General features: G+C 35.0%; 1 protein-coding gene and 1 pseudogene across 1 annotated transcript; both read right to left on the bottom strand.

The window, feature by feature from the left end:
- Positions 1-2819: 2819 nt before the first annotated feature.
- LOC149236089 (uncharacterized) lies at positions 2820-3917 on the bottom strand. The gene has a single exon (XM_089368765.1). The coding sequence runs from the start codon at positions 3915-3917 to the stop codon at positions 2820-2822; it is 1098 nt and encodes a 365-aa protein (XP_089224891.1).
- Positions 3918-6526: 2609 nt separating this feature from the next.
- Positions 6527-9555, bottom strand: LOC149236088 (uncharacterized; annotated as a pseudogene).
- Between the last annotated feature and the right edge of the window lie 381 nt (positions 9556-9936).

The following is a 9936-nucleotide window of genomic DNA, read 5'->3' as shown; positions in this document are numbered from 1 at the left end:
TTGCCAAATAAATGAGATGATGATTGTTGTAATAATTGATGAGCTAGCAATCACTGCATATGATAAGGTGATGGTGAGCACACATCTATGCCAAGTTTTGTTGACAACTATGATGGTCGTGTGTGACATCATTGAATAAAACCGATTAAAAGAAGATACCCATGAAAATTACCATAAATGAACATGAATAACGAATAATACATAGATTTGAGGTGAAACCAAATACTAGCTTTAAGTAATTCAAATGTTAGCCAAGACTTCCCTCATACAACATGGCAACCACTTAAGACATGCTTAATAATGATATTTGAAACACGCAATAAATACTTGAAACAATCATTTGGAATGGATTATATGAAATAATGCATTAATTTGTTATCACCTAGGGCTTGTATAATGGGTGTTAATATGAGATTATGCTTATAATTTTATAGAAATACATGAATTTTGAAAGAAACTAAAGTAGTGAAATGGTCAATTCTTTATGATATTTAACATGATATAAATGACACCAAAATGTAATTATTTAGAATAAAATTTGACATAGTACAAGCTTCATGTATTTGCATAATAATTTCAAAATAAAGTTTAAGTTTCTCAAAGAGAGGGAGTATGTGATGCCCCATTTTGTATGGATTTATTTTCTATATAATTTGGTTGTTTGTCCTTCATTGACTTGATGACTTGTCTTATATGTGGCTTGGAAACTAATGAATTTTATGCATTATTTTGGATATTATGTAGACTACTTGTGTGTAATATATGTGGGTGAGTGCATATGCATGTGACATGCATGTTGTTCTTTGATGATGAGATGATATTTGTATTCTTGTTTGTGGAACTAATTAAAATTTATAGAATGTTGTTGATATGATTATTTTATGGTTGTTCCACACATATTACTAAATAAAACTAGTTTAGACTACAATAGGATCTCGAGTGCATTAGCGCTTACATTTTTTGGCTCCCTCCTTATTCCCCAATTGTCTACACAAGGGTAGTTACATTTTTTAAAGATGCATGCCATTAAATTTATCTTCATGCTCTTAATAAGCTAATCAAGAATTTATTAGGTGAATTGAGTATCTAGAATCTAGTTATATATATATATATATATATATATATATAGACACACACACACTTTTGACATATAATATGGCATTAATTCATCTTGGATGATTCTACAATTTTTCAATAATTTTTTTTTTAAAGGTTTAATATCTAGCAAAGATTTACATTTAAAGTTTGAATAATCCCTATTTATTTATTTTAAAGTCAAAAGTTTGGGCAATCTTTATTTTTTTTTATAAAGTCAAAGTTTGAATTAAAAGTTCAAATCAATTAACAAGGTTCACTGCAATCTTTATTTGTTTTTTTATAAAGTCAAAGTTCGAATTAAAAGTTCAATACAATTAACAAGGTTCACTGCAATCTTTATTTGTTTTTTAATAAAGCCAAAGTTTGAATTAAAAGTTTATTACAATTAACAAGTTCACTAAAAATGAGGTTTTTTTTCTTTTCTTTTTTTGTCATTTATATCTATAGCACCAATGAGCCCATGAGTTGGACTCATTACTTAGTAACTTATGAGTTTACTTGTCATTTGCAAGTTTGACTCATCCATGAGTGGTTGATAGATAGTCAAACATAATACCCAAGGGACATTCAGACTTGATAATCCAATTATATCTCAAAATCATGGACCTACTATCCAACCACCACTCACCCAATGCCAATGCTCTTCATTAATGCTCTTCATTCTAAAGAACAAGACACGGTAGAATCATGACATTTCTACAAATCAATATTTTTCCAAACCCATTTCAGATAAACTGATTTTCTAACAATTTTTTAATAAAAACATTATGACAAAGAATTCACGACAGAACAAAAAGTGTTGTGACTAAAACTCAAATGAAAATGCATTATACTCCAGGTTACAATACACAGTCCATCCAAACCATGTTTGACAACAAGGACAAGCCTATATAGGCAATGTTAAACTTGCAGAAGTATTATTTGAAATTCTACAACAAAAATAAAATATCTATGTATTAAAATAGTACTGTGAAATCATCCCCGTCTAAATACAATGGTTCATTCAAAAAAACTTGTAGGCTTGCAAGGGACTAAGATCGCCCAAGAAGGCATAACGCTAAAATGATTGTCATTTGAATACTTAACTAGGGTTCCAGTCCAATCGATAACGACTTATTTTGCTATTAAAACATATAATACTAACAGAAAATCTGTAGAAAAATGACAGAAATTGCTAAGAAATTAAAACAAAAATACTGTTCTGCATCGAAAATGCATATATCGGTAAAGGCAATCTGCCATTATATAAGAGTTAAACTACTCATTTAAAGCCATTAATAACATCCATTCAAATAAGAGGCTAACTCTGTTTATGGTTTGCAAAGACGAGGTATTTGTATGTGCTCAGACGCACGCTGAACTCTGTAAAGTACAAGTTGGCAACACAATAATGTCTGGGGTGTGTTGATTACAAATCAATATTGGCCATTTGCCTTTGTCATGCTGAGGTAACGAAGGAGGTGAGTTGCACCTTCAGTTAAAAGCGATGCTGTGAATCGCTCCTGTTCTAAAATCTCTTTCTCAGAACTGTTAGCTGGCCCCTGCTGCAAGCACCCTTCTTTTATGCCAAGGAATCCACAAAAGACTACAAATAAAGGCAGTGAATGAAATCTCATATTGATTGAAGCTGCTCACAACGATTGAACTTCATATTGATTGAAGCTGCTCACAACTTTCGTTGAATCCTTTTGACTGAAACACACTCACTGCAAGTCTCCTTGTCAACGATTAGCTTTCACAGCTTTCTCTCCATAGTAAATATCCCGCAGAACGGAGGAGTATTCGGGATTCCCATTAACATACTTTTCCAAGAATTGTTTGTCTGTGTATTTAACAATATGTGGAGGAATCCTCTCTCTCTTCAACAGTTGCATGGACTTCAAGGCCTCCATTACTCTATACCGAGGGATTATCCTCGTCTCCAAGCTACATGTCAACAGATTGGAACATATAACAATATCATCCAATGGAAGCCCCAGTGATTTGACAAGAAAGTCTACATTCCGTTTCAGTTTTTCCTCTGAAAGTCCCAAAATCCCTGGCGTGGAACATGAGAGCTTGTAAACTTGTTTTTCGGAGAAACCTAAACTGCACAAAAACTGCAGTTTTCGATCTATCTTTTCTTTTCGTCTTCCTATAAACGAACGCAAAGCGTGCCCAAATATCTTGGATCCCCTCTGAAGCCCCAGACGCTCAGCCACTTTAAATGACTCCATAACTTTTTCCTCCGTATGGGTGAGGAGACGGGGTGTTGTTGCCAATAACTTTGATAATGCATCGCCCTCAATACCCAATCTTTGCAAGACTGAAATCGCAGATTCAAGCTTATCCTCACTCAGATCAAGAATTGTTGAATTGGTACAAAGAAGCTTGCAGATATCCTCTTTGTTGATGATAGACCTTAGATAGCTGAGCCTAGACTTTAAGTCCCTTTTGGATTTATATAAGAAAATCCCAGGGTTGCCAAGAACCACCCTTCGAATGTGAGCAGGGGTTGTCAAACCACATTCACTTAACAACTCCAAACCTTCTTCCAAATCCTGGCTTGGTTTATTCAGCAAGCCCTTGTGAAGTTTAAGGACATTTGAAACCTCTTTCTCTGACATACCGCATTTGTTGATGAAAAAATCTGTGACAACGCCCCCATCTGGTGGAGCTGGGGATGGGATTGCTGTTTCCGTGCAGAATTTGGCGATTTTTATGTGGGGATTTGCATGAATTTCAAGAGGACGAAACAGCAAAATTGGGATCGATACATGAGTGGATACTAGGGGGACTTCCTTCATTATCAAACGTTTCAATATTCGATGAATAGACATTATCTTTGCAACAGTGAAATCGCAGATTAAAATGTACCCTTGCTGAAATTAAAAGCAGAAACAGAGAAATAACTACCTGGAGGAGCCCGCCGGACTGGATGAATATCGTCGTAGATGGTTTCGGAGGGCAAAACGTTTTCGAAGACCAAAAGTGAGCACTGTGCTGCGAGGATTTAGGGTTTCATTTGAGATGAGGTTTAGGGTTTTATGAGGGTTGGAATCCTATGTGGTGCCATGGAAGAAGGAGATGGATGTTTCCCTATAGCACGTTGGGCGTTGTTTTTGATGTTATGATAATAACAATGTTTGATGTTATTAAATTATCTTATAATTTTCCAAATTATAAGATAATTTAATAACTAGAAATTGCATTTAGAGTTGTGAAGGAATTTTGAATAAGTTTTTCACACCCTTACAAAAAGTTTAAATTTCTCATATGGGTACGAAAGTTTATTTTGCAAAAAAAAAAAGAACCCGTTGAGCTTTGTAATTTGAGTTTCCTTAACTTGTCATGATCTTGTGTCCCAAAATTTTCCATATCTATTTACAATTCAAACAATCAATAATTTTCTAAAACAAAATATTAAACTAAATAAATAAAACTTTAATATAACTAAAATTAAACTTTAATAAATAAATTAAACTAGTAATATAACTAAAATAAAGTAATTCACATAAAATAAACTAATAAAAGCTAAAATGATTGATAAAATAAACTAATAAAAACTAAAATGACTACCATAGATCAAAAACTAAAATAGCTATTAAAAGAGTCATGACATAAAATGAAAGGAAACTATGAAGTTCATATGATCGGAAGAGCATATCACTAATTTCATATTATCATCAAAGATATGTTGAATTCCAAGATTTTCTAGTAACCCTTGTACATCGTCTGTAGTAACCATGTCATCGCCATAAATTCGAGATAGGTCCCATTTTTTAACAAAGGTCGTGTATATTTTATTTACAAAATCACTGCTCGTTTGATCAATCCTACCTCCAGACAAGTGGTATTTTCCAAGATCACTTATAATATGTGGGTCTTTTGGATTGCAAAGTTCAGGAAACTTAGTTTACCATTATTTGAGAAACCCAAACATGAACATAAAAGTTGTAGAAACTATAAAATTCTTGAACTTGACTCAGGGACATGGATACAATAATACTCCAATACATAGACATGGCAGACACATTTGAAATTCCTATTGTTGCAGTGCTCAAGTACGGTCATTCTTGAAATCTGGAAAAGCGAGAAGGAAAAATAGTAGAAAATCAAGAGTCGTCTTTGTCCACCTCTGCAAGTCGTCTTTGTCCACCAAGGTAGTTGCAAATGTCAAAGCTGAAAATATCATCAGATCAGCAAAGGGTTTGGTATCAAATGGAGCCAAAGAACCCATATTTTCTCCCAAATTTTACTAATGTGGAAGCTGGAGGAGAACTTATTTTAGAAACCAGAGAAATGAAGGTCAACACTATGAAAGTAGTAAAGGTCTCCCATACTGAACAAATGTCAATTACAAAAAGACACAAAAAGTATCAATACCAAAACATTCAATCAACTTTAAGCTCATAAAAGTTCATGCCTTACAAGATAAATACATGAGCTACGACTGGCAAAACATACAAACATAGTATATCAATTAATCTTTGATTGTTTGCTTTGAAGGCTTGGTTGGAAAAAGCAAAGAGATCACAAGAAATGCTCTGCAGATAGGTAGTTCGTTTTGTTTTGAAACTATCATATCAAACATATATAAACAATACATGGAAAGCAATTTGCTTCAATGGAAAGTAAAGAGTGGAAAAAAAAACTCAAATTTATGATTACACATAAAGTTAAACAAATTAAAGAATGAACTCGTTGGATATCTCCATAACATACTTAAAAATCACCAATGTTAACTAATGAAATTATTAACATAGATTCATAGCAACCCTGGATAAATTAAGTGTCTGAGCCAATCAAAATAAATAATTGAGTACAAACCTATATATGTCTTTGATTTATTAAATGCCCAACGAAATTAAATAATTGAGTACAAATCTCTCCACGCATAAAATATCTAGTGTAGATATATATTATCAATTTTATTTTTCATATCTTCTATTATTAAGTAGCTTTAGGAATACAAAAATTCAATATAGGCCTCTTTCCACTTATATTCAGTCTTTATCTGTTGTGAAATCCTTATCTAAGTGACCATTCATAAGGCCCTCAGATATATTTTTTTGCTAAGATTTCATTTTTTGGCTCCACATAAAAGGATACCCTACTCAAATTACTTTGCATATCCTTTATTTATCCTTAGATCCTTGGAACAATCTTTGTATCCTCGTGCAACATCAAACTCAAACATTGTACTAGTTCTACAAATCCAACACAACATATCTTTCAACACAATTTTGATAATAGCATTCCACTAGTAAGCATACCTTTCTTCCATGCAACCTACTTAAAGAAAAATTAAAAAGAAAAAAATGAAGTAAAGTCTCCTCGATCGAACACCTGAACCTTTGTAAAGCTGGCAAACGATCAGCATACAAGGTCAGATTTAATGTTCAACAATTGTGAAAGTCGGAGACGAAGCCTGAGAAGGTGGAGAAATCTAAAATAAGGACAATGGCTCCACTTGTCTTAATATGCTCAGCCAGTAGTCCATGCCCTCACCGACCTGGAGATCAATACTCCACAGTTGATTGGTATTTATGGCTAAATCATTTGAATCCATGGCAACACTCATGTTATCCGGGTGGTCAAGAAGCCAATCAACTTCTGCACCATAAAATTGTTGCATGGGAGAATCAACTCGCAGGTTCGTTGAGTTGTTTAAGCTCTCATTGCTTATTATTATTTCTTCTTCACAGTCTGGCTTCATGGATTGGGAGTAACAACTAACCATTTATTCCTTGTCACCATGGCTAATTGCAGGCACCCTTGAGGGGTTTTCCAAATGATTTCGATCATTACCGATAACTATTTGCAGATCTGTTGATAAAGATTGTCATTCAAGCTCATCCATGGTATTAATCAATATACAACTATGATCAATTTCTAGTTCTAAAGAGTCAATACAATCAGAATGGAGCACAACTACATTTGAATCAGTGTTGCTACTCTGATAATTTATAGTTCTAGTACACATGTTGTAGGAAGATGAGATTACTTCTCCTGAGTGTTTCGGCAAAACATAAACCAGACCACGAATCTCCCATGATGATGGTGCTCTTATGTCCTAATTACAGAGTGTTTGTGAGTTTATAGGATTCGAATTGTGGTATGTCATTTCTGATCTTGAAATGAAATGAAATTCTAACGTCCACAAGACTAGATATAGTCTATGTGACCAGATAGGATAATTGCAAGTACATTCATATACATAACACAACTTTTAATGCTTCAACTTTACACAGTAACTTGGCATGTACTGGTGAGAGTCATAATTTTGCATACTTTCAGAATTTTCATGCTCTAGAATCCCAGGGGACTCAAGAGAGTTACATCAGATTATTTTAAAAGTGAAGTATTCAAAATGACAATATTTCTATAGGTGGTTATGATAATTAAAAAGTAGTAATTTTATGTTGTCCACATCCATTTTGATATAAAGTTGTTTGATTTGAAACCAATTCAAATTCAACTATCTTTAATCACCCTATAAGATACATGAAAATTGCCATAAAACCAATTCAAATCCAACAACCTATAATCAACTAATAGTACATAGTAGGGTAGATAATGATGGTCGTAATTTCATGGCTGGGCTATTTTGAGCTTCAAAGTTTAGTGGGTAGTCGGGCCTATGAGAACTTTTATGATCCAGACAAAATACAAGTTTTGGATTCCTTAGCCATCATTTAAAATTCTAAAGAAATTAAAGCTGCATTAAAAATGTAATGGTGGGCTCTTGTGCAGGAAGTGGAGGAGGTGAGATGATGAGAGGGCTTGCAGAGAAACCTCAAAGATGTGAGGCAGTTGGAACGGTGCCCCAATCTCTCGTAACAGTGGATGGACAAAAGAGAAATATGGACTTGGTCTTTACTCCTGTAATAGCCCTCGTGAAAATTCCATGTAAAAATATATAAATACCACAGATGATGGGACACATATTCCAAGTTGGATGGTGGGCAAGACATCCTAGGGGGTGTTCATTTGGTTGTTTATGGCTAAGGAAATTGGTGAAGGCAATGGCTAAGGCATTAAAGAGGCAAAAAGGTATTTTGACACATTTATTTATGAAAATAATGGAAATTAGGAGAAAAGGAAGGTGAAAGGTCACATGTTGCATGTGAGGAGGAAATTGAAGGAAAATAATGGAAAATGAAGAAAATAGAGGCCTCACTAATAAAAAGGCTTATGAGGATCAGTTGGCAAGATTTTGGCTCAAGACTTAGTCAGTTTAGCTTTGGATACTTAGAGTTTTCTTGGACCATGAAAGGGAATGAAGGCAAGAGGAAGCAAGGATCAAGCAAGGAAAGGCAAGATCAATCAGCTATAATAGGCTTCATTGCAGGTATCAACTTGCATGTGTATTTTCCTTGCTAGATTTGGCATGCATGGGATTAAATGTGTTTCTTTTCTACCTTGGCATGGGTCTTGCCAGGTGTGACAGTATTTTCAGCCTAGCCTTGCCATTTCCTGATAGCTTTGATGAGATGGGTTCTCTCATGCGTTTTGTGGGGGATGGCCGGATTGGATTCGAAGCTGAGTGGGGTGGATCTCCAAATTGACAAACACATGGTGGTAGTGGTCCCTAAACCAGACTGAGGATGCATGAAGCCACTGGCCTAGTAACCCCTGAACCAAACTGTGGGTTGTGGTAAAGCCAGATTGTGTGCCTCGGTGGGCCTAGGAATCCTTGCTGGTGAATGGCGGGATATACGGTAAAGCCAAGAGGTGGATTTTCTCTCCGTTTGGCCTAGTGATTACAGGATGGAACACATGGTAAAGCCTGGAAATTATGTCTCAATGTAGGGCCTAGTGATCCCTGGATCATACTGCGGATGCACGGTAAATCTTGAGAGACTAGGAGGCACTCAAATTCCTCACGGTGTAAGCGGAGAACTCCGGTGGCATCCACATTGATTGGTGTTTTTTTATGTGTTCTATGAGTCCCACATTCATGCTTGGAATATGGCACGGGGGTGATTGGCTGAAGAGAGACTTGGCTCAGCCAATCTATGGTTGGGTGGAATGTGGTAGTCCCATCACCAGTTGGTTCATTGCATTTATTAATGAAAAATTCATTCCCTTGATTTTCATGTGCAAATGTACTGATATATATATGTGGATTTTGATGGCTGATATGTTTATTGTATTTGTGTTCCTATTATGTTGGTTATATGAACATTTACCTCGGAGGGTGTTATAGAGTGGTATCAGAGCTTCCAGGTTCAAACACTTGGACTGGATGGGCTCTATCATAGGTGAAATGAAGAACAAAGGTTAAATTTTAGACCTTTTTGTCATATATGTTATAACTTTTCTTTTGTGGCATATTAGATTTGAAAATTTGTCCATATTGAAGGTAAATCCCACTGATAATGTGGTAAAAAAATTCAGATATTGGTTCACAATACTTTAGGAATTATGATCTAAGGAAGATGACCTTCCTGAAGGCACCTTTAAACATGTCATGTTAGAATTTCTGCAATAACTCATCTTCTGTAGGCTTTCAGAAGCTGAAAAATTGTAGACATTGAGGGTACATACCACTGATTATGTGGTAGAAATTTCAGATATTGGGTCGCAATATTTTATGAGATATGAGTAGAGGGAGTCGAGCCTTCTAAATGCTCCTAAAATCAGGCCTCAAACAGGTCACGCTGACATTTTTGTTATAACTTTTCTTCTGGGCACTCTCAGGAGCTGAAATTTTTTCCACAATGAGGGGAAATCCCATTGATATTGTGATAAAAAATTCAGACATTTATTCGCTATATTTTAGGAGATATGACCAGTGGAAGTCGAGCTTTCTGGATACTCCTAGAATTGTGCACCAAATATGATTGTGTTGGT

The sequence above is a fragment of the Pinus tabuliformis genome, chromosome 8 (assembly GCF_031772625.1).
Source record: "Pinus tabuliformis cultivar Carrire ecotype Pingquan chromosome 8, CPIR1, whole genome shotgun sequence".
Lineage (NCBI taxonomy): Eukaryota > Viridiplantae > Streptophyta > Pinopsida > Pinales > Pinaceae > Pinus > Pinus tabuliformis.
The sequence above is the reverse complement of the archived record's forward strand: the minus strand, read 5'-3'. Positions and strand labels throughout refer to the sequence as shown.

Coding starts and splice junctions, on each gene's coding strand:
- LOC149236089 (XM_089368765.1), bottom strand. CDS start 3,917: ATGTCTATTCATCGAATATTGAAACGTTTGATAATGAAGGAAGTCCCC.